General features: G+C 39.6%; 1 protein-coding gene across 4 annotated transcripts; it reads right to left on the reverse strand.

Moving 5' to 3' along the window:
- Positions 1–959: 959 nt before the first annotated feature.
- On the reverse strand, positions 960–24,567 carry GANC (glucosidase alpha, neutral C). Of its 4 annotated transcripts, none has more exons than XM_048064846.2 (24): positions 24,435–24,567; positions 23,441–23,503; positions 22,037–22,145; positions 20,296–20,423; positions 19,576–19,758; positions 18,422–18,464; positions 17,354–17,420; positions 15,895–15,991; positions 15,166–15,346; positions 14,531–14,684; positions 13,969–14,204; positions 12,871–12,997; positions 11,751–11,830; positions 10,695–10,838; positions 10,176–10,272; positions 9,697–9,798; positions 8,984–9,227; positions 7,241–7,305; positions 6,892–6,968; positions 5,811–5,885; positions 5,546–5,659; positions 4,988–5,100; positions 4,459–4,562; positions 960–3,634 (listed from the first exon to the last, which is right to left on the reverse strand). In XM_048064846.2, the coding sequence occupies exons 1-24, from the start codon at positions 24,461–24,463 to the stop codon at positions 3,525–3,527; spliced, it is 2,742 nt and encodes a 913-aa protein (XP_047920803.2). In that variant the 5' UTR covers positions 24,464–24,567; the 3' UTR covers positions 960–3,524. The 4 variants fall into 4 exon arrangements, with proteins under 4 accessions (XP_047920803.2, XP_047920802.2, XP_047920804.2 ...); XM_048064845.2 differs by having other exon boundaries at positions 18,422–18,467; XM_048064847.2 differs by having other exon boundaries at positions 960–3,746; positions 18,422–18,467.
- Positions 24,568–24,587: the final 20 nt, after the last annotated feature.

Here is a 24,587-nt window from a genome sequence, read left to right on the forward strand (position 1 = left end):
CCTTTTTAAAACCTCCATGAGGGCAACCTTTTGAAGAAGGTAATATAGTTAAGCTGTACTAACCTGTAGGAGTTACAAGTTATTAATCCTCATGATTCTAATGATGACATTTTTCTTTTGATCATGAATTACAAGCTTCCTGCACCAACAGGGCAGTCAGAAAGGACAGATTTGACTGTGTGTGGAAATAGGAATGCAATTGCTTCACGATAGGTTGTCCAGCTGCAGAATTGATGACTTCCTCATTACATTCAGATGCAAGGGTTGCAGGTCTCATGTTTGACGTGTCTCTGCCAAGCTGTCCTGCATAGCCATGTGTCACTCTAGGATTTTTCAAGAGCAATGCAAGTAGTAAAATGCAAGGGCCTCTCACTGCACAACTTCAGAAAAAATGCTCATTTTGGAACATATGCATATGTTCTTTCTTTCACCTTCTCCTGTTTTGCCCAATACAAACATTTATCTGTTATGTCTCATACACAGAGCTCTGTTTTGGAAAGACAATAGTAGCACAAGGTGTGATACCTGACAGACTCTTTGTAGACTGCTGAGAAGGATCAAGTGAAGGATTAGCAGTGACTTATATATATTTGTTCTTGGAGTGGGGAAATGGCAGAATGGCATGTCTCACTTTTAACCCAATGTTGCTCTTTACAGATGTTCAGGAGTATTTTCTGCTTATATCTGTTCAAAAAACAGCTTCTTCTTTTCTATTTTTTTTTACACTAGACAGATGATTTGGTCTTTTTTGTGATGAACAGGAGTTGCTAGTGAAAGAAAAGAAGTGTCTTTACAGAAACACCATTTGCCATAGAAAAGAATGGATACACTGTCTGCTACAAACAGCAAAAAATCCCTTTGTCCATTAGGAATCAAAACACCCTTTGCAATAGTATTTCTTGTGAGTAGAAGTACCCCAATCCACAACACCTGCTGAGATAAAGCAAAACTGATCTACATGGATGATAATCTTTCTATTTTATTTTTATGAAGCTCTATCTGCTGTTGTTTTCAGTATCTGAATTCAATTACTTTCTGTAGAGATATATTACAAACTTATTTCTTGATTTATGGCAAAATGTGTGGAAAAGCACGAGTTGCTACAAACATGAATGTAAACAACATTTTTTGATTTTTTTCCCCTAAATTTATTATATAAAGACAACTGCGAAAAGGTTTTGAGCAAATAATTCCTATTGAAATCCACAGAAGTTAGGCACTTCATAACACTGAAAATTTGACCTATGAGTACTTTCTGTGGTGCAGATATATTGAGAATGATAGCATAATTGTTAGCCATTCACTTTAATCAGACACACTTCAAATAATACTTAAATGATTCTCAACAGTAGAAAGAAATTTGGAAGGAATAAGCATACAATTCACTTCACTGTTACTTCATTTTACTTTCAAATTTCAGAAAAATCAGTTAAAACATTTCACTAAAATGCTCCAGACAATAATTACACCCTGTCAGAAGCATCGCTATGCTTAAATAAAAGAAGCAATTATCAATTAAAGCTTAGAAACTGATAGAAGAATAGGGTCTGTCTCAAAAATAGGGTTTGTCTCTCTTCTCACAGATGTATAAGATCTATATGCTACTGTTCCACCTGGATTTACTTATCTGCATTAAGCACAGCAGTATTTAGGCTGCTAGTTCCCAGTTCCTGGACTGGGGGTTCATGGTGTCTATTAGAAGGGGCGGAAAACAGCTCTACAGAAGGGGGGGGGGGAGGAACTTAAGGGTCTGGTGGGAAACAAACTTCACGTGGTACTCAAGAGTGTAGTAGTCACATGTAGTCTGCGCTGGTATTCCCAGAAATCTGCCCTGCAGAGGACAAACAGCAGCAGGTGGGAAATGACTGGCCAAGCACAGAGAGGGTTTAGGATGAGGAGTAGGAAACAACATACAAATGGACTATTATGTCCCTTTTAGTGGGCAAAAATAGGGACTGTCCTTCTCTCTTTCCTAAGAGTTAATTCACTAATGTTTTTAGAAAATATTTCCTTATCTTATTAAAAGATATCAAGTAATATCTGCCTTTTTATATCCACAAAACCCAACCGATGGCACGTTTAGGTTTGACTCAAAGCAGAACTGGTTTTAAATATACTTCACAGGTGTAGCAAATGGAAAGGGCAAACAACTTGAACTGTAGGGCACTGGGTAGCCTGTGAAGAGAGAGACCTCATATGGAAATGGCTGTGGAAATAGGCAGGACGTAGGACTCTCATGATGTCTTCTAGTTTTGAAAGGAAAGAAAACAGCAGGACACACCAGTTCTGTATGCAGAGATGGTTGGAAAAAGAGGCAGGGGAGCATTAGGGTCAATTTTAAAAGAATAGGGGAATAAGTATGAAATCAGATGGCTAAATGCAGAATTTATCCCATTAACTTTAAACATTTTCTGCTATAAAGAAAATTTTAAGCACTTCAAATTTCCTTCGTGTGAAGAAGCTTTCTCACTGTCACCTACAAAGCTCAAATCTCAGCCAGATTCTAAAAGCTGACCAAGAAATTACTAAACTATGTGTAACAGAAGCCAGATCTTAGCAAGCGCTTGAAGATGTGGAGGAACAGAGCTCCACGTAAGGACTGTTGCTTCACCAGGCTAACTTTAACCAATGACATTCAATTATTCGAAACAGGTCAATTCTTTCCTAACAAAATACCTTCTCCTTTTCTTTGTACGTTTGTTTTTGTTTAAGTAGCACTGGCAGAAAGAGAGGAGCAATACTGTGGAAGATGTTTCCATGGGAGTCTAGCAGCTACCCCAACCTGCTACCACTGCTATAGACCTGTGCCTTTTCAGAAAAAGTTTCACCAGCTATTAGAAAGACTTCTGCACTTCCACATCACTGTCTTTTACTATCATGAAACTGACTGGCACTACTTATTCAAACTTTACTTTCAATGACTGTGAACTGTTCAGCTAGCCTGTTGTTTACTTTCCTGTACAGACTGCCTAATTTTGCACTGTCATAAAGACTTAAAAGAGGAAATATCTGTAATGACCCTGGGTGTCTCCTTCTGGGTTTGTTTTCACGAGGCAGCTTGCAGACAGAACTCTGATGATAACCTCTGTATCAGGTGTACCTAATGACGTTCTTTGTCAAACTGGCACAGTTTATCTCTCCTTAAGTACTTTGATGTGTGAAAGGTGGGACTGCTAAATACATTAAACCCCATGCCAATAAGCCACAATCTCACACCATCAATTCATGATTTTTTTTGGTGCAAGTGAAAGCAGAACTTAATCTTAAAGCCTAAATGAAGCTACTCTGGAACAGATAGTATTTACCTTTTTCCCCACAGATACAATCATAGTGCTGTTACCTTTGCTGAACAGAAGAGCTATCCAAGTTCAAATTGGTGTTTTAAAAGAAAAATGTTAGTTTGGGGTTGACTGGGCAGGAAATAGGTTCCTTGATTTGACTGGATTCAGGTGAATCCTCTAAGTCCTCCAAACTGATTTCCCTTTAACCTTTCAATGAATTCTCTGAAGAAGTTGCCTTGTCTTTCACTTGATACAAATCTTCCAGTCAGTATCAATGCTCAGGGCTAAATTTTCCAGCATCAGCACAGAGGTCTTCGTATCATATGTGAAAACCACTTCTTTTTCTTTCCCATCTGAACAGGATGAGAGAGTTTACTGTATGACTTAGGTAAACACTTTTGAAACACAACTATGCATGACTCCTTCCAGTTTTCAATTCAGTCTCCCTGCCACTGGTGGAAAGAACTGAATACAAAACAAATAGTAGTCAAATCACTGACTTAATGTACATCAGTTTTCCTAGAATTATTCAAAGATTTTTCTGCAAAAGTTAAGACTTGTTTGAGCATAGTTGTTACTTCAAGCACTCTAAAAGCCCTTAAGTTTGACAGGCAGAGGCAGGAAATCCATACCCACATGATTCACAAGGTGAAGGGATGTGGTTGGAAAGCAGCCATAAGCGAAAAGCCCTTTCTGTAAATGCTTCTGTCTATACATGTAGACACAACTTCTAGAGTTCCCCAAAAAGTCAGGATGTCCAGGGGCTTTTGAATGAGCAAAGTATTTGTCTGCAAATTTCCTGGTTTTGACTATTATGCAAGTTTACAGATCTTACCTGTACCTGGACTGAACAGTTTTTCAATCAAAATGCTATTTCTGGTCGTATTCTGTGTAGGACAGCTATCAGAACTTGGTAATTCTGAAGAACATCTACTGATATATTCACTGCCTTTCAAAGCAAGTGTTCTTCAGGTTTGCACGTAATATTAGTGGTGATTAGCTGCTGGCTACTTTCACTATATTCTGTCCTTGCTACCCAAGGAGCAGTACATAAACAAAGATGTTCCCTGTGCTATAACAGTTTCTTTTTAGAACTGTCAGTTTGTCACCTCTAATGAATGGCAGCAGTACAACAGTATTTCGAATAATTGTAGTAAAATGAAAGTCAATGCATTACCCTTGGAGCAGACTGTTACAAAAGTGGGTTGTTGTCCAAGTCCCAGAAATATCACCCGTTCAACTACACATGTGGCGTGGTATTGTCCACTTTCATCCATGCAGCTGAAAAAAAGAAAATTATTTCATATAGTTTGTCTATATTCTTTCATTTACGAGATAAGGGAATTGTAAGCATGCTTTTGGCTACATTATTTAACCTCGTCTACAGTTTTGCTCCGTGTTAAATTTTGTAGTTTGAGGACCACCTACTGCATATTTCTGAAGCCTGAGGGAGTAATGAAATGCCTTTTTATTTATACACTTCACAGTACTATTTATGCATGAGCAGCAGATTTCAGTAGTAGAAGTGTGATAGTGGCATATTTAGGATCTGTTTACTTACAAGTATTTAGTGATATTTTTGGAACTTCACTAAGCAATAGATAATACTAATATTTCCTTATTTGCAAGGCAGTCATAATGAAATAGAAAAGGCATTTCCAGTGACAGTATGTTGAGTGGCTTTTGCCTTCATCAATTGCTGTTACCTGGAAGACAGAACGTTCTTGTGGAAAGTGAATTTCCGGTACAGGAACTGCTTCTTGTGGAGGTACTGAAATGAATGCCCATCATCTAGGTAGAGCTCACCTATTGCACAGGCCTGTGAAACACCAGATAGAGTCCAAATTAACAGCAGCTTCTAGGGGTAGACAATGAAACCTTTAAAAAGAAAAAAGTCTCACTACATGTTATTAATGTGGGTGTCAGATGTCACTTCATTCATTAGAAAGGACAGTTGTGGGAAGTTCTGTCTATATGTCCAAGAAATTTGTAGCTTGCCAATTCTCTGTTTCTTCTTCTAAGGGAACTGCAGAGGCCTGAGAAAGATCACAAAAATGTTTTGCCTGTGCTACGCTCTGATACTTTTACTCTGAGGAAACAGTGGTAGGGAGGTGGGAGCCCCCTGACAATAAAGAACAGTAGAGGAGGGCCATTGGAAATCCAGATGCAGATACCACTATGCTCATTGAACAGAGAACAAGCACCTAAAAAAGCATAAATGCATTAAAAGACAACTTTGTAAAGGGAATGTCACCTCAAAGTACCTCTGTGTCCAGGGCCACCCGGAGTTCATAAGAAATATCTATCATCCATTCAGTGGATTTTCCAGCTGCAGTCTTAAGAGGTATCACGGTGCCTCCTCGCTGGAATACAGGAATCTGCCAAAAACAAGGCCAGGGTAGAAAGGTTCACAAACTCTTAATTGTATAATTTGAACTGGGAACAGGGAAAACTTAAGTTCTTTCTTATCAAACCTCAGAAATAAACTTTTACTGCAAGCACATAAAGAAAACTATTTAATTAACATACTTTGTCCAGTGTTACTGGGATCTTCAGAGTGCCTGGATCTTCCATTTGTATAAATGTTCTGAAATCATACCAAATCTAAGAAAAATGGAAAAAGAATGAGCACACCATATATGGCAAGATATAGAAATGCTGAGTTCCAGAATGAACATATTTATATTGAAGTAAAAAATAACAACAAAGTTGCTAATAACAAGTCACAAAAAAGAGCTACACCTGAAACTTCCCACGCACTGCTCTTGCCAGCAGGTTTAACTACTTTAGGTATGGCAGGTACTGAATTCTCACAGAGATCTTGATAAAAATATTTTTCTTAGCATGTTTGGAGAGCCTCATCTGTTTTTCTCCTTAAATTGAGGAAAGAATTGTTGGTATCCTCAGGTGCACTAGTGGAGTCACAAAGTTTTGCATGGTCTTTAGCACTCTCCTTTACTTCTGTCTTTCCTCTATTTGCCTCTAGAGCTGAAACTCAGATTTTCCCTTTGGAACTGTTTTTCTGAAATTCCTTCCCTTCCTCCACCTCTCAGCTGCTGCAGCCAAATGGTCTGTGTAGGAGTGGATCACAGTGCCATCCTGTGGATTAATAACTCAGTTTCAGAGAGGTACTGATCTCTGTACATGTCAGCGTTTGCTATGCACATCCCAGGCTAATGAAGCTTGTATCTCCTTGTTATAATTTTTCCTTCCTTCATCTTCCCTCTGGTTTCGTTATGACCTTCCTTCAAACAGCCCTTTTCTTCCATGTGAAAAGAGAAGATTAACCCTATGTGAAATACATGAGAAAAGAAAAGGAATCGATAATTTAGTGAAGTTGGTTTTTTGGTGTTTCATGAGAAGCAGTGAGCCTTGAGGGGAGATATAAATTATAGGAGACCTGAGATCTGTGCATAGAAGAGCTTGGAAGAGCACAGAAATAAATTTACTGTGAGGTGCGTGACGTATCAAGATGTAAGGAAGGCTCAGAGTGACACAGAATGGCTTAACACTCAGCACAGTGGCAGTGTGCAGCAATTATGAGGTGGGGAGCTGGGAGGTTGCCATATAAAACACTTCTGTGGGCTGAGCAGCTTTGTATGATCCTCACCTCCTCCGACCCTGGAAGTAGAACACTCACTGCCTTGGCCTCTTTGTCCGTGACTGGATGCACCAACAGAGCATTTCCTGGAGAAAAAAATAAACATGGCAATGAGTGACCGCTGTGGTCCTCAAAGCTGCATCTCATCACAGCAGCAGCACTGTGCTCTGGCGTTGCCTTGGGCTTGCCAACCTCCCAAAGCTATTTTAAGGGCTTGCTTGAGCCACGGCAGGTGCTTATGTTCACTTTGTACTGGGAAAAAAGGCACGTGTGAGGAGCTCATGGTTGCTCAGTCTCATTCTGTTACGGTACTGTAATGCAGCTGGGCTGTATTGCTCACCCACCCACACCTGCTTACCTAGCATGTACTCATTTTCCACACCAAAAGTTTCTAATTTCCCTGGAAACTCTATCCAGAGAGGCCTGCAGAAAGACAGACAGTGGAATTCAGTTAGTTTATCTTCTCCCACCAGCTTGTTCAAGACTTTCTGGCATTTTTAGGTTCCATTTTCTCCCTCTCCTTAAAGCTATCAAGAACCAAAGATAGAGTAATGTCCTCTTCTGTGCCCTAAAGTACCACTTCAGAGTCACTGATGAGATTTCCCAGTACAACACAGGCTATGGCACTCCTATATGCCTCCTGTTTAGCCCCCTAAACCCTGGCTTACTTCCTTCCTGCCTTCTTCCTTATGAACTTGCACTACAGACGCCTTCCCTCTAGCAAAGGAGAGATGGATGAGCCTTTCTACCAAAGCTGACCAGCAATGCTGAAACCTGATGAGCTAGTCCCTGAGGGACAGTCCTTCCTGTTCTTGGCAGCTCACCACTGCTTTTGCAGTATGTCTCCTGTCACAGACTGGATAACCTCGACCAGAAGTTCAACTTCTGTTCTCAAAAAAGGGAAGTGCAATAGGTGCACAATAGGTGTCATACATTTAGAGTTTGAGAGAGTATAAGAGAAACAGCTCATTCAAATCACAGTCTGCAGCAATTCTCTGGGTTTCCTTACAAAGAAAGCCTGGCTCACCCACTCACTTACAGACCTTCACTTGTTCACTGTAGCCTTGTTGGTCATGCGCTTGCTAATGAGATGCACTTTCCACCGTGTCTGTGAGAAAAATACCATGTTTCCTCTTTTGTTCTGTACCTATTACAGTAAATTCAACATATTCAAGGCTTTATTTAACATTGTGGGCAGTACACGTCAATGCCAGCTTCATTTCAAGACAGACAGAAACCCACTGTCTGTCAGTGCATACAACAGGGGCATCTACACCTATAAATGTGCAGCCATGCTCACTCAATGTCTATAATGCAAATCATATTCTAAACTCAACCCACTCAATCTTCTCAAAAAGGCTTTTTTTTTTTTTTTTAAATAGGAGATGTATTTTATTTTCATAGCAATGAGTAAAGGTAAATGTGCTGCAAAAAGACAGTTCTAAGAGCAACCTCAAAGACACAGCAATACCAGGGAGATAGATGACAATTCCTCTCTTCCTCAAAGGACTGTTGCATTCAGTTCCACTGAAACATTTTCTTAGGTTAAGAAGAGCAGGACAAAAACTCATTTTCTAATTTAATTTCTGTTCTAGATTACTAGATTCTCTACTAAAAGAATAATGATATAAAAAATACTACAGAGATAAATGAGCAAGTTATCAATATGAAATAAGCTTTTATAACTGTAACAATTCAGCAATAATGAGTATTTTCATGAAAGGCAAAACGGCCTTTATGTTTTTAGGTCAGCAACTTCAGAGTCCATTAAGCATGGTTTTAAGTGTGGGTGAGAATCCTATATAATGTTCTTCACTATGAGAATTTTGGAGTGCATGGTCCTTTAAAAACATATTTAAAGACTGTAAGTGAGTTAGTGAGTTCTAGGTGTCATTTGGTTAAAAAAAAAAAAATTTCTCTGGTAACATTATGAAGGCTTGCAGAAAGGAATAAAACAGAATGTAGACATTTTTGTGCTTTTTCTTTTTTACTATTTAAATACGTAATCACAACTGTAAGAGACAGTAATTCAGTAATTTAAGTCCCTTGTCTAAGTAACTTCCTGAGGATAATCACTAAACCTCCTGACTTAAGTGCTTACCTCATAACTGGTTCAGCCTCTGTGTATGCCCGATAAAACAGTGTGTATAAGTATGGCAGGAGGACGTAGCGCTCTCTAATGGCTTCCCTGATGATCTGGGTGTTCTTCTCCCCAAAGAGCCATGGTTCTCGCCGTTTGCTCTCCATGTTAGAGTGACCTCTGAAGAAGGGCTGGTAGGCTCCAGCCTGATACCATCGAACAAGCAATTCTGGTTCTGGGTCTCCAATGAACCCTCCCACATCAGCTAGATATTGCACAGACAAATAAAAATACACATTTTTGAAAACTATTCTGAAAAACTTGAAGTTCTCCTCTAACAAACATTCCAAGGATACAAATTCATGAATTTCACAGTGTATTTGAAGTTCTGCTGTTGAGTAGCTGCTTGCCCAATCAAGAGTGGAAAATGGAGGTAACGAGTTATCCTTTAATAAAAATATCAAGAGACATTTCAGAGGCTGAGTGCCTTCCCCTGTGGCAGAGGACTGCCACAGTGATGCTACAGACCATCACCTAGAGATTGCTGTTCCAGGACACAAATGCTACAGAAGACTAAGAGGAGAAGTGATGGTGAGAGACAGGTTTTTAGCATCTGAAATCAGACTCATCTGTGAATCCAACTGGAAATGTTGTTGAACTTTTCACTATCTGTGTTGAAGTCTGGTGGCACTAGCATATTTTGTAGAGTGAGCAACTCCAACTAAATAGCTTACCTCCACAGAACGAAATCCCTGCCAGGCTGATGGTCAAAAGCATTGGAATGGAGATTTTCAAGTAACCCCACTCGGCTGTGTTGTCTCCAGTCCACACTGCTCCTGAAAAATACTCAGTCTCAGGATTACACAGGAAAGTCGGGTGTATGATTCAACTTATGCTTGCAGTTAAGGAAAGAAAACAGGGATGGTCATGAACACTGGTGAACTGCTGTTCATTGTAACTTCTTTTTTTTTCTTTATATGCATGCTCCTGAAATATCCAAAAACCATAGTGTTTTGTCCCAGGATAAAGATTGTTATTCTGACTTTAACTTGTACATGCTTTGCCAGCCCTTCCTGATTTTTTTTTTAATCACTTGCACTTGTAGGATCTCACTATTTCAGTATTTCTAAGAGAGTTGCTGTCCTCTCTAAACTTAACTACTACATACCAAGCTCAAGAAAACAAACCAGAAGGAAAGCTAGTCCTTGCTTACCATACTTCTGTGATCCAGCAAAGAATGATCGTGTGAGAACAAATGGTCTTTCTTTTCCTGAAGACCGTTTGATAAGTCCTTCTGCAGTTGCCATTTGCTGAAAATCATGAATACAAAAGTCAGGAGGATGAGCTTTCCAATTAAAATATTTGCAATGCTGCCTTTTTAGCCCTTCCTAGTCAGGAAAATTAAGAAATGTGTGCCCACAAATAACAGCTATTGTTAAACCAACACTTTCCTATTACAATATACTTGAACAACAAAAAAATAGTAATTTTGTGTAGTCACAGCCAATGTCATTACATTGTTACATTAGAGATGTATGGATATTGTCATACTATCTTGTGACCAATCACAGAGACATTTATTTCAAATACAGCAATACCTATCACAGCAGAATTTCATTCTGTAACCTGATGGAGGTTAGAGAATACCTACTACTGTTTAAATACAATCCTTATCACATTAGTCATACCTTATGAGGACAGATAATTCCTGGTCTGTCTCCAGATACTCTACCTGATAGAATCCGTACAGGTTGTGTAATTCCCGATGCTCCCAGTTGTTGTAGTGCACAGCATCTTTTTGCATTGTTAGCTCTGCCCCTTTGAAAACTGATGGCTCGTTCATGTCGTTCCACACAAAGAGGATATTAGTGGACCCCTATGGTACAGGGTTGCAGTTAGGACATAAGACAGACATTGCTGAGACTTAAATCTCTAGTGGGTGTCAGACTAGTCTGGGATTTGAGTAGGAGCAGCAGCAGCAGCAAAGCAAGGTACGGTTATTATGCTCCTGTGGTCACTGGAAAGATGCCAGTCATTCCCCCCTTCTCTCTTGGTGGCCTTTAGGTTCAGGGTGGCAGCCTAAAAGCTCAGTTTATTTTTTGCACTTCTCACAAAATTCAGCAGAGTTGCAAAGCTACCTGCTGTTCCCACCCTCTGGTAAGGGAAAGGAGTCAGGGAAGGCCAAAAGAGAAGCATTAAACAGCCATGAAGAAAAATAAAACAGAGGTCAGAAAAGAAAAACTGTAGAGGAAAAGCACTGGGGAAATGTCAAGCAAAGTCTGCTAGGGAAGTGATTTCAACATTACTGAAAAGCAGTAATGTTGAAGCACCCATCAGTGGAGGGTGGGAGAAGCTGGAGGTGTCTGGCAGTGTCCACCCAGGCACCTTCAGCACTGGGCAGAAGTGCTGAAAGGAATGTGAAGGAGCTGTGACCATGAGCTATGAGAGTACTCCCATCTCACTCCTTGCGTGTTGTCATGGTAGTAAAAACAGGTAACGCAGCAGTGGTGTTAGATGATGGACTGCTAAAAAGCCTGCACTCTCCATCCTGCTGCTACAATTAAGTAAGCAGTTTCAGTGGCAGAGTACAGGTTCCAGCTTTCTCAGTGTAGACAAGTCCATGGAGAAAATCCTTCTATGGTATTTCAGTTTCTCACGATATTTTCATGTACATTATGATCATACAACTAGAAAACCCACCAACTTGCTTAGCCAGTTTTTTATCTTCTCTCTTTTCCCCATTTTTGGGCTTTCTGGAACACGTAGATCAGAGCAAATCAATACACACCTTGTATGTTTTGAAGGCAAATTGATCTGCGTACCATTTTCGCACTTCAGGATTGGTGAAATCTAGATAACAAGAGGAACCTGTGGATGTGGGAGATCCCAGTTATTTAGCTGCTCTTAAGAGTATGTGTTTTCTTTGCACCTAAATACAGCAGCCTACAGCTAGAATGCTTTCCATAATTAGGCAGCAATAATGTGGTTGATATTGTTTCTAAGACAAAAGCCCCAAAACAAATTCCAGGTCAACATGGAACTCGATACACCTCTTGTCCCCTGTATGCAGATCAACACATGTAGACTCTGGAGGTCTGAAGCTCAGCACCATTTCAGGATGAATGCCAGCTGTTTGAAAAATGTTTGGATGTTAACAGGAAGCCAGGGAGAAACAGCACCCTTGGTGTTCTGAACTTGAAACAGGAAAGTGCCATTGTGACGCTGAATAACAACGTCCTGAGATGTATGAGTGAGAGACCTATTGTTGCAGTTCTACGTTCATACACATGCACAGGGAGAATAAAATTGTAATAGTTAAAATGGTAATAGTTAAAAACTGCCATGCTACTAGAAGTTGTAATATATCCTTGATTTTTTCCATATTCATTGATGTTCCACCATGTTTGTGGGCTGTCTGCAAAGAACAAGGACAACCTCCTTTGCCCTCTACCAACTCACTCTGAGAAAACCTCATGAAAAACAGCATGTCAAATCACTGTATTATGATTGAATCAGTCTTAAGTTCCATGGTTCACTTAATTTTCACCCAGCCTACAACAGCTGTGCTCAGTGCAACAGACCAGGCTGGATTTCTTTTAACCAGCACAAGTTTGAGAAGAGGGATGGCAGTTCTGATCAAAAAATTTAATTTTTCTAGCTCTAGGCCATGGGACTATCTGCAGAGCCAACAGACACAACAAAGTTGTACAACCAAGGCAATTAGAACATGAATGTACAAAAGCCAAACTAATCAAAAGTATTTGAAATTATGAATATCTAAAAAAATAGAAGCATTGTGAGAAATTAATTCTACCTTAATGACTCCCAATTCTGCAAATTTTTTAAAATTAACTGCTTGAAATGCAGATGGAACATGTTTTTTTTTTTTTTTTTTTTTTTTTTTTTACCTGGCCAACAGATGCCCTCAAAATCTTGTCCATTTCTGTCTTTCACAAAATATCCCTTGTCTTTTCCCTGTGAATACAGGGCATACATGGGATCTGCTTTAATGTGGGGGTCTACAATGACGACAAGCTGCCAGGATAAGAAAATAAAGTGCATCATTAGCATCAACTCCAGTTAGTGAAACAGTAAAATTTAACTTTCGATACAAGGCAGATAAAGAGTTCATTTTAGGTAAAGAAGGTAGCTATGTCACTCATTTTAGAAAGCAGTTACCTGTGTTTGTATATCCTACACATATACTACATATGCTATACTATACCTACATACATACTACACATGCGTAATAGATAATTTACAAGGAGGGCATGAATTCATACTTAGACCCCTGAAACGTCTCAGTTGAAAGCTAATACCCCACTCCCTGAAAACACAATGTTTAATTCATGGCTACATTCTGTGAATGGGAAAATATACTTATTTGCCTTAAGACATTTAAATATATCTTAGTTTGTATGACATACAACAACAACAGAAATTCTTCTTGTTTTTAACATCCAAGTATTGCATTTTGCAGGTACCTTCTTCTGCCATTAACTGCCTTGCCCTAAAGCTGAGAAGGTACAATAGCTCCAACTAAGAGACTATAAAACTTGAATGCTATTTCAACAGTTCCCCTGTTGGCAAAGATCAAGCATTAAGCAATTCACAATTTTCAGATTTTAAACGTGTACATTAGAAAGAAAAACTGAAGCAAGGATAGCTGAGGCAAGGTTAGCATATTGGTGAAAGCTCACGTTACGTAGAAAGATTTTCTCCTTTTTTGATCAGGGACAGCACTGGGCTGCTTCTGTAAGATACAGCTTCAAAGGGGTCAAACAGCCTGATGCTTAGGGTACTGAACTAACTATGAAACAATGTAACAGCATGAAGAGGTGGATTAAAAAACCTTGCACATGAGAATCATCACCAGACTGCAACACAATCTAATTTACTTCGTTGCAGTTACACTGTTTCCAGTATCTCAAGTACCTTGGTTAAGGCTGATTGGGTAACTTCACACTACAAATTAGTATTTTATTCCTTTCTGATATATTATTTACCTTGCGTTTTTTCTTCCTGAGAAGTTCCTGCATCCTCTTGGGGTTCTGGAATTTCTTCTTGTCCCACGTAAAATACCTCTTGCCATCTGTGTGTTCTATGTCCAGCCATATCACATCATATGGAATGTCATGTTCATCAAAACCCGCGTCTACTGCCTTGACATCTTGCTCATCTTCATAATTCCAGCGGCACTGATGGTAGCCCAGAGAAAAAAGGGGAGGTAGGGCTTGAGTGCCTAGGAAGAGTATATGAATGAAGCTAACAGTGTTAATGTTTTTCAGAATTTCTTCTGACGACTTTACAGAAAAGTTAACTTGAGAGCCGTGATTAACGTATAACTGTCTGGAGCTGGGGAATGCTGGCCTACATTGAGTCTAGAGCATGTTCTTCACACCCAAGTGACAGGGATTGGGAATTGTTCCCAAGTGATTGGGAACAACTGGCCTACTGCACACAATGGGCTACGTAAATATTAACCTTCTCTTGAGTTCAGCATGTTCCTCAGGGAATCTCCCAGGTATATTTGCCACACCGGCTGACTCCAATTATTTCAGTTAGTACCTGTCAGTTGCGCAAATTGTTTGAAGATATCAAACGCAGTGGGTCCCATCAGCAGGAAAACATCAATGATCCCACTTTCTGACATCCAGCGCACATCAGTTAGAGGCATCGCCCTCTGCTTAGCAGTATCTGCAGCAGATCCGGACTGTATGTGCTTTAAAGGAAACCAAAGTAGAGCTGAATTCTTCTCTATCAAACTTTTGTTCATTAAAGGATCAAAGATGGAGACCAATAAAATTCTACCACTAACACATATCTGGCAGGTATTAGAAATACACAATTTACTATATATTCTTAACAAATACTTTACTTTGCATACTGGTTACTGGTACAGTTAAAGATCAGATAAAATGACGAGGGGCTAAGTAATTACAACTTTTCTGTGATTAGTTTCTAATCTCACTGTGCATTTGCTTTAGAATCATTCATGAGTAATAAAGAAAATGACCAATTTTAATCATGTAATCAAGTGTTGGGATAAAGCAAGATTTTTTCACTATTTCAGTTTTAATATAATTCACATATTTGTGCTCAAGAGTTGATCAGTCTCCAGTGATGTTGCCGTCTTGCTATTGGCCCTGCCTTGTAGTGTTTTCTTTTGATATTAAACTCCGAGGAAAGTAGGCAACTCTCACCTCAGCTACTGCCTTTGTATTAATATCCACCAACGTTTCTGAAGAGTTCAGCCAGAAAATCCCTGAAGTTCTGTTAGGCTTGTGTGCTAAGAGAAGGGGCACTGAACCATAAATACCTATTTTATCATGTATCTTGTGGCCGAAGATGTCCAAATTATAAAGTCGGTAGGCATCACCATCGCTAGGACAAAGAAAAAGATGTGTTTGATAGATGTAAGCATCCTGAACCAGGCCAATTTTAGCTCTACTGTTGTTCCACTGAACTCAGTGAACACTCTGTATTATGGTCTTTTGTTTACCCTCCAGGCTGAAACATGGACCTTCTATAATACTGCTTCTTTGCTTTGGTCCTACCTATCTCAATCAAGCAATATTTTGGCTATCAGTGAGAATACTACTCATTTATTCCAAGTCCTAAACTATGAATTCTGAAGTCTCCTGTCCCCCATGGATTTGCTCTTTTAAGAATTCTGCTTAGATGTGACTAATTGTGAAATTCTGAATAAAGACAGCATGGAAATTTGAGAGAGAACAAAAGGGGTCATTCATTAAATTGCAGAATGTAAAGCAGAACAACTCACTCCGCATGGACAGTCTATGATTCAGTTTGCTATATCACTAAAATAAAATATATGTGATATAATACGCATATTTCAAGCTGCTGTTTTATTAAATTATTGACACAGTATTACAGCTCTCCTCTGGAATAATGCAATCTGCCAGCTTTACCTTGTGTTTTTGAGAAGAAGTGATTCTGCATGTTGTGGTATTCCATAAATATGGTCAAATCCATGTAAAGAGAAGTCCACACCTACAGAACTTGGACCTGTGGTAATAACATTAAAAGAGAAGAGCACACAGTTCCAGTCTCAAGCTTAGCTGAAAGCAATAAAGCAGCACAACCTAATTGTAAAAAAAAAATAATAAAAAATCAAGTTTTAACAATTAGCTATTTCAAACTTGTTTTCAACTTCGTTCACCATTACTTATATACTGCAGAGGTAATATTTTCAACAGGTTTTATTGTATTTCTTCCAGTTTTGATCTGCTTAAGAAGATAAAATGAAAAAAAAAAGCAAAAAAAAAAGCACATAATAGTTCCTTTACTATGTAGTAAAACTGCTTAAAATTATCTCCTGTTTCTATCCCAGCAACTACAAGCCAATCTTTGCAGCACAGTGGTACAGCAGAGTGAACATCAGAGTCAGAATTGCTTGTTTTCTACACTCTTCTCTTCAGCCTCAGCCAAAGAAGCAGCATCCTCAAGGGCCTCTGCTAAGTGCTGTCATCTTATCACACGAGTGAATCCAGAGCAAATTCTGGCAGGTGATCAGAGATCTTCTAGATTGACAAGCAGTGGCTTTGGTATCAGAATCTTACCCCAGGGACTTTACTCCCCCAATACAGAGAAGCAGCAAAATCATGATGCTGGCCTAATATGTCAGACACAGCATGAATAACGAGGGCAAAAGCTTCCTGCCTCTGCGTGTCTCAATGGTGAAGAGCAGAAACCTCTGTCACCACAAGGAAGCTCTTTTAGACTTCCCTCTGCATACTGCAGCTGCTGGGCAGTGCCAGTTGCCCTAGAAGGCAGCATGATAGAAGTAACAGACAAAGCTAACAGAATTAGTGAATGCAGAATGCAACTGGACAGACAGGAAAGGGTCATGAGTTTTGGTAATTCATAATTTAAACTGTATTTGAGCTTCTGACTTCCAAATATCTATCCCCTTCTTAGTGTCCCTTAAGACTGCTCAGTACTTTCCTTTGTAGTCCCCCACTTAAGAAGTTTCTCTGCAACAATTATTGCTTAGATAGCATGATTTCTGATATGTCATCAGAATAAACGTGAAATCAATGTTATGTGCTAATATATAAAAAGCAGAAAACAACAACAAAAAGAAATAGTGTATTACATAGTAGTCAGCCAATGCAGATAGTGTTACACTCTTTCAGAAATGGCAGTTAGCTGATGAAACGGGTCACATTTAATGTGCTTCCTGCTGAACAGAAATCTAATGACTATTTCCAGTGCTTCTGTCAGATTTGTTACCCACTGACACCTTACAGGCAAGTTAAAAGGAGTGAGTGAGACATTGATAAACATTAAGTAGCTAAACAGAAATATGAATGAATAAAGGTAACTACAAAGCAGTAAAGGCATTTTCAGAACTAGACTGAGACTTACCATGAACTTTGATATCCAGGAAACTACCAAATTTCTCTTGCCAGAGACCTAGATCCTCCTGTTTCTCCTATATAAACAGAAATAGGTAAGCCTATAAGTGCAACTATTCACACCATGTACTAAGAAAACTGTCTTTATTCATGAGATGCATGCATTGTTACTTTTTTTTGTTTTGTCAAATATGGCTAATATAAATAAATCCAAAATGCAATTCAGATTCTGCTGCAGCAGTGTGAATCCTCCAAAGCAAGAACACTCCCTGGCAGAATCCAGAGTTCAGATGCAAGTATGCTGAAAGCAGCATAGCTCCTCCAATTTTTAACAGGATAGTACAGTAAGCCATCTGCTCTACAGGAGGCTAAAATTATGCCATGGGCATAACTCAGCCTCCTGAGAAAACTGGCATGTGCCTATATGCACTGCCAGGACCTGGTCTTTTTCCAGAGTGAATCTTACAGCAGTACTAAGCATGGATGTATGTATAGGTATATCTTTGGACTGTTACAAAAGAACTGCTCTCTTTGCAAGGAAAAGGGAATTTGAAAACAAGCAAATATCACCAGGAAACTCCCTGTTACATAATTAAATGAGAGATCAAGAACAAAAGAGAAAAAAAAATCTAAATACAATGGCCATGGAAGACATTTTAAGCCAGATCTACATGCTGATGCCTCCTACAGCCCTGGTAAAACACATACTGCTATATGAAATATCAGATCCTCTTTGAATTTCACTGGAAAATTGATTAGATTAAGAAAAAAATATATTTGATACATCTCATAAAGGAATAGCTGATGTGGGACTTTCAGTCACTATCATCTCTCATGTGAATGAATGGCCCACAAAGCCCAAAGCGCACTGTAATACATTCCAATAGGGAAGAAAAAGAACCGTATTCTGGTGTCATGAAAAAGATGAAGTCACTGCAATCTGCTGTATGTTATGTGCTGCATGTTAGTTTGGCTGTTTGTAAGAATAGTACCAGAAGAAATCACAAATGTGATTCTATTTAATCAATTCTCTTTTCTACAAAACATTAACGATGGAATTGGAGTAAGCATAGGCTACCTTAGAAGAATCACTTGCTGTCTCCTCGTTTTCTGATGTAGACCTTCTAGTGAAAACAAATATATAAAAAATAATCAGTTTATTATTAACATATGGAGGGATTTAAAACAGAAAATCCATATAGCATTATGCATTGCCTTACATATTATATAAGTGCCTTAGAATCATAGACTCATCTAGATTGGAAAAGATTTTAAAAATCATCGAGTCCAACCATCTACCTGACCTATCACTAAACCATGTCCCTTAGTGCAATGTCCACACAACTCAAAAATATCTCCAGGGATGGGGACTCCGCCACTTCCCTCGGCAGCCTTTTCCAATGCTTGACCACCTTCTCTATGAAGAAATTCTTCCAACTATCCAGTGTAAGCCTCCCCTGGAACAACTTGAGATTGTTTCCTTGTGTCCTAAGGTGCCAAACTACTCTGAAAACTGATAATAGTAGAGAGCTCTGATTGGCAAATCATTTTAATATTTGATGTCCTAAAATAGCCTTCACTCTACATTTGAATTAAATTCATCCTTTCAGATTCCACATTTATTTCTATCTGTGCCAGCATTTTACCCACCCAGAAGATCCTCATGTCTTTGTTCTCTATTAAGGGCTCTCTGTTAAATAATTTTTTTTCAAATAATTCTTTCTATGAGAAACGTGCTTGCTATGCCTGTTTCCTAGCCATGACACGGTCTGCTTTGTAATTTCTCTTTCTTCCAGCACTTTGCAGTGGGACTGATCTGCAAGCTCATATATGGCATATTGTAACTTACTTGAAGAGCTTATATGGTGAACAAAACTTACCTGAAGAGTAAGTTTAGTCATAAAATGAGGCAAAACTAAGAACCTTATCATATTACCATCGTTCATTTCCCAAAAGACAAGGGGAACAAGACACTTTAGTTTATTAAAGAATTGGCCAATAACTTAGGTTAGCATGAGCATATGGCTGTTGTAAGGGATTCAAAGAGGCTGCAGCTAATTGATTTAGACATTCTTTTTTAAAACTTCACTAGCATACTTACTGGCATGAAGTAACAGAGAAGACAGATTTCAACGTGTGGGAGTTTCTATCACAGAAATTGCTATTCCAATATAATTGTTTATTTTCAGCTACAGCTCAATTACCAAATAGTGGGATAGACAGGTACTGTACCTATCACTAGGAGGTGGTTGTAGGTGCTCAAAATATAACAACCCATTGGAATTCATGCTCAGAACAGTCTCACCCTTGGAGAGTAGCTCAACCTGGAAGGGGTTTGCTGTGACTTGAAGCATGTAGTCCTTATTAACACTAGTCAGCATCAAAATACCTGCCTCCTTCTGGGATATAGAGAGTCTGTCAAATGAAAAGCAACAACAGTTTTATAGGAATCAGCAGCATCTGAAATCCACTGTAACTAAATAACAATCTGAAACTAAAGATAGGCTAAGACTGTCTGCGTACGTTACAAAACCTCAAGGCTTGTGCTGAGGTGATGAACCCCAGAAATACATGCTGTGTTCAGGCTTCACTGCACAGTGCAACAGGTGGCTGCAGAACTACCATGAAAACTACCCAGAGATTCCATTCCTTTCACATTAGCATGTAATGCCTTTAGTAAAAATGATGCAGTGTAACAAGCAGACTATTTTTCAGTTTAGTCAAACAGCCTCATGTTTCTAATATATATGACACAACTTTCTCCTATGTAGTTAACGTGAATATTTGAAAGCAAATTAACCATGTGCATTTTTATTTTCTCTTCCTGTAACAACTTTATAATGTGGAGAGTTGACTGTAGTGTAGTGCAAATGAGGGAGAAGGCAAAACAACCTTGCAAATGAAGCTGTAAAGTTACTAACTAAGGTGCTAAATCATTGTCCCCTCACTTACCTCTGAGTGGTAGGTTCCTTTATAAGAACATCAGGAACTTCATATCTTGCTCTGAGAGGAGCTGCCTCGTTAATTTTAAGCCTAAATATATTGCCTTCTATTTCATAAATTTCTACTTCTAGAAGAACCTGGGAGCAAACACACATATAGAACTGGTAATGATAAAAAAACATCAACTTACTTTTCAACTTAACATCGTCAGACACTTACTGTCTGGAAAAAAAACACACATGCCTGCTTTCTGATTTAATGTTCTTTAGTACTACAAAATAGCAACCACCATCCACCTCATTTACACTAGCTAACTCCACTTTTCTTCTTTGAAGAGCAACTCTTTTTAAGTGGACCCTTTATCTTCATGTTTCTCATGCCTAGCATATTTGCAGCTCTCCCCACAAGCAGCAAAGAAAACAGGGATAGTGTACACTAACCTTGAAGTTTGGGTAATTTTACTAGTGGTGTGTAAAAGTAAGAGCAGGGTACTACCGAGATCAGGGCTTTTTGCAAAACCATCAGTGCTCTGTGTTCACTGGTATTCACAGTGGTACTTAGACTGATGACCCATGTCAGAAAGACACCTGAAGAAAAATGGATGATACTGCTCTACTCATAAATATGTGTAACTAGCTATTTTATACTTCAGGGAACTGTGAACTCACTTTGTTCTAGGTCACACAAAATGACTCATTTTTATTCTGTGGAGAATCTCTATGCAAGAAATCAGATGTTTTTTATGTTTTTTTTTTTTCCCCTTCTGTTTTTTTCACTTTCTGAATCTTTTCTCCTATGAGACACAAAAATTGGATGAAGAATTTTGGCCTGCTATCATTTCCTTTTACCTGGGAGCTAATCAGCACCACTCTCTTCAAAGACATGAAAGAATGAAAGAGCCATATGACTAGATGGGGGGTAGGCACAACAGAAAAATTAATTTGGAGTTCCAGATTCTGCTTCCTAGGATACACTTCACATTATGCCATCTTTGAATAACCCCCCAGTCTACAGGACTGCAGGGTCTTCAGTCTTTCACCTACCTTAAGATCTAGGTGGGAAAAAAAAAAAAAAGAAAAAAAAAAAAAAGACAGCCTCCTTTTTTTATGCTGACTGCAAAGGTCATGATCAACACAGAAGGCAGAAAATACATTCATGCACATTATCTGCGTAACGGGATGCTTAGAGCACGGAATGGGGAGAGCTGCAATTCCAAACTCCCATATCTGAGGACGGCTTAGGTTGCCTTTTCCCTGAGTGCTAGCTGGTATTCTGTTAAATGAGAGAAATGGAAGATACTCCTCTTCCTGGCTCTCTTTTTACATATGAATAATTTGATAGGTGAGAAAGACTTTTTTTCCTAAAAAGCTGCCATTCGTCAAACACGGGAATACAAAGGTATGCTTAGGAGGTGCTGAAACATATGTCTTCTTATTCCATTTCAGAAAAATAATGTATTATTTTGGAATAGTGGAGGAAACCTGAATTAAAAACATTTTTTCACATAAAAAAAGAGTTCTATTCAGATTTTTAATAAAGTCAGTACAGATTTTTTTTTAAGTTCCTTAAAATATCCCTTTTTCTTGCACAGTTTCAAGTTGTTAAATAAATACTGACTAGTAAGGACATCTTTAGGCTGATACTTTGCATCATAAGTACCTACCACTGGAGTACCTCAAAACCTTCTGCAAGTATTATCAGACCTGGTGATAATATTCACTGCTCTTTCTTATACTAGGTAAGATCTCACCTTATTGTCCTCATGAATAATTTGGAATTTGACGTTCTCATCACTTAATGTGACTGAATCCAGCAATGCTCGATACAAGGATTTTCCAGGACGTAGAAGTTTCTGACGCCTGACAAGACAGAGAATTGTTTTTAGTCTCCCTACTTGTTGTGGCTTATATCACACATAGGGACATAACATTAAGTTGGAAATGTTTACTAATAATTTGTCTTGAATTTTTTCAATTATTATCAGTGCTTCAAGTAAAGGGGAAAAAGAGGGAATAAAGTTCTAAGCAAACATATGTGTATATGAATGAGATGGAAAATAGAGGGGCTTGGTCAAACAACACCATCCCAAAAATCTTTTTTTATTTTTAAATAACAGGGTAAATTCAAGTGACCAACTAAAATCGAAGTTGCACAGTTATATTCCACTTCTTTTCAGAACCCCATAAATTTCAGCTGAATAATCCATTTTTTATTTTCTGTTATATATACCACTGCTTGGTTTCCAACCCTCCAGCGAACAGCTTCTACATTCTGTAGTGATGAAGCAATACATGCTTGTAATTTGTAACCTCCTGGATATACACTGAGGAAATTGCTTTTCAGGGGATACTCCTGAACCTACTGACCTAAAATGGCTCTCTGCTTTGCAAGACCCAATGCCTGAGCTGCAAAAGTGAAAGCAGGAACTGAACAAGGAGAGTGGCCAAAGTCTGGATGGGCTGCTACAGAGTTTTGACTGCAGTTTTTGGTCCTGATGATGTTTTTAGGACAGAGGCCCTGAAATAAAGGCTCTATCAGCTGTTTGGAGAATTCTCCTTGCTGATCCCAGGTTTTATAAACTGCTTGAAGATGGGTGTCGTTGAGGTTACCTCGAAGGGACGCTTCTTTATCAATAAACTGACTTGGTTTCCTTGCAAACAGACATTATGCAGATGTGAGCAATCACGCAAAGGATTTATTTTAAAAGTAGAGCAAAAACATGATCTGAGGCTTGCCAGTGTGCAGTAACTTCCTGTCGAGAAATCAGATGTCTTAAGTTAAAACGGTGACAGGCTAGAGGGGGCTGATGTGAAAAGATGTCTTGCTCCCATTGGCAAAATGTTATCTGGGGCTTCGGAACATAATTTCCTGCAGAACAGAATTGGGTATTTGAAACAATAACCCAGTATGTCAGAGGCTAATTGGTGTAACACTGGGCAGTTGTTTGCTTTACCCAGGCAACATTAGACAAAATACAATGGAGGTGAGATTCCACCTTTTAAAATATGTTGACCAGTTAGTGGGATGCTCACTTTGAAAGGAACATCCTGAAGGTAGCACAGTTGTTGTGACTAAAAATCAAAGTGAAACTACTTCCTCTAACTTTTAACAGTTTACAAAACCAAAAACCCTACACTACAATTCTTCTCTTTACCTGTAAAAAGCAATCTGGTTGCATTCCTTAAAGTTGCTTTTGTCCACAGCTTCATCTTGAACACTAGAAAGAGCAGAAAACATTTATGTGTGTTCAGCAACCACCTGTTGACAGATCAGATGATGGGTGTCTCCCTCTAGAGTGGTGATGATTAAGGAGAGTGGAGACAACCATGACATAAAACTTGTTGGACTCTGAACTACTGTGTTTGGATATAGGAAGAATTTGTATGCGTTTAGTTCAAAGCTAAACCACTTCCTTTTAAACTGAGAATTTTGACAGCCAGTTGGATCTGTGACTAACAGAGCTGAATTTCTGCATAAGTGAATTCGTGGTGCTTTGCCTTTTGAAGCAAGTTCTCTCTCTGCAGTCCTTAAACATTATGTTCCAGTAATAAAAATTGACAGACAGGACTGGCTGAAACGTAGGAATCCTGTGTCCCTCTTCTGCCTGCAGTGGGACTAACGACGAGGAGGCTTATGTTGGCTCTACCAACAGCTCTGCGTTATCTCGGGACTTGAGAGAACTTCTAGATCTACTAGAAAAGTGTAAATTTTTGGCTTGCCTGAAAACAGTGGACTGCCAATAATGCCTGTCATCAAAATGTTTCCCCTAACATACCGAGTTCAGCCACGCATGGAAGAGAATAAGGTTTTATTTAGTCCTGGCAAACGAAGAGCTGACGCTCACAGAACACTAATTACACACACACACCATATACAAACGCAGAGGGCAGCCGTGGGTGACAGTGACAGCTCGCCGAGTAGTTACAGCCCCGGGGGACCTCCCAGCAGCCCCCCACCCGTTCCGGCCACGTTCCCGGCCCCCTCCCGTCAGCTGAAGGCCCCGCGCAGCCGGGGGCGGCTCGGCCACGGCCACTGCAGGCCTGTCCCCACCGGCGGCCGGCTCCGGGCCCTCCGTTGTGTGCTACCGGCCCGGCACAACCGGGAGCGAGCCGCGGGCTGGCCCAGGAGCCGTTAGCGGGCAGCGTTACCTGGCTTCCCCCGGCGCGGCCGCCTCCATCGCGGCTGCTGCAGCCGGAGGGGCGGCAGCGGAGGCCGGGCTTTCCCGGGGGAGCCCCGTGCCCTCCGAAGCGGAGAGGAACGGAGGGGAGGCCGGGCAGCGGCTGCTCCGCCCCCCGCGCCGC

This window comes from Anser cygnoides, chromosome 5 (assembly GCF_040182565.1).
Source record: "Anser cygnoides isolate HZ-2024a breed goose chromosome 5, Taihu_goose_T2T_genome, whole genome shotgun sequence".
Classification (NCBI taxonomy): Eukaryota; Metazoa; Chordata; class Aves; order Anseriformes; family Anatidae; genus Anser; species Anser cygnoides.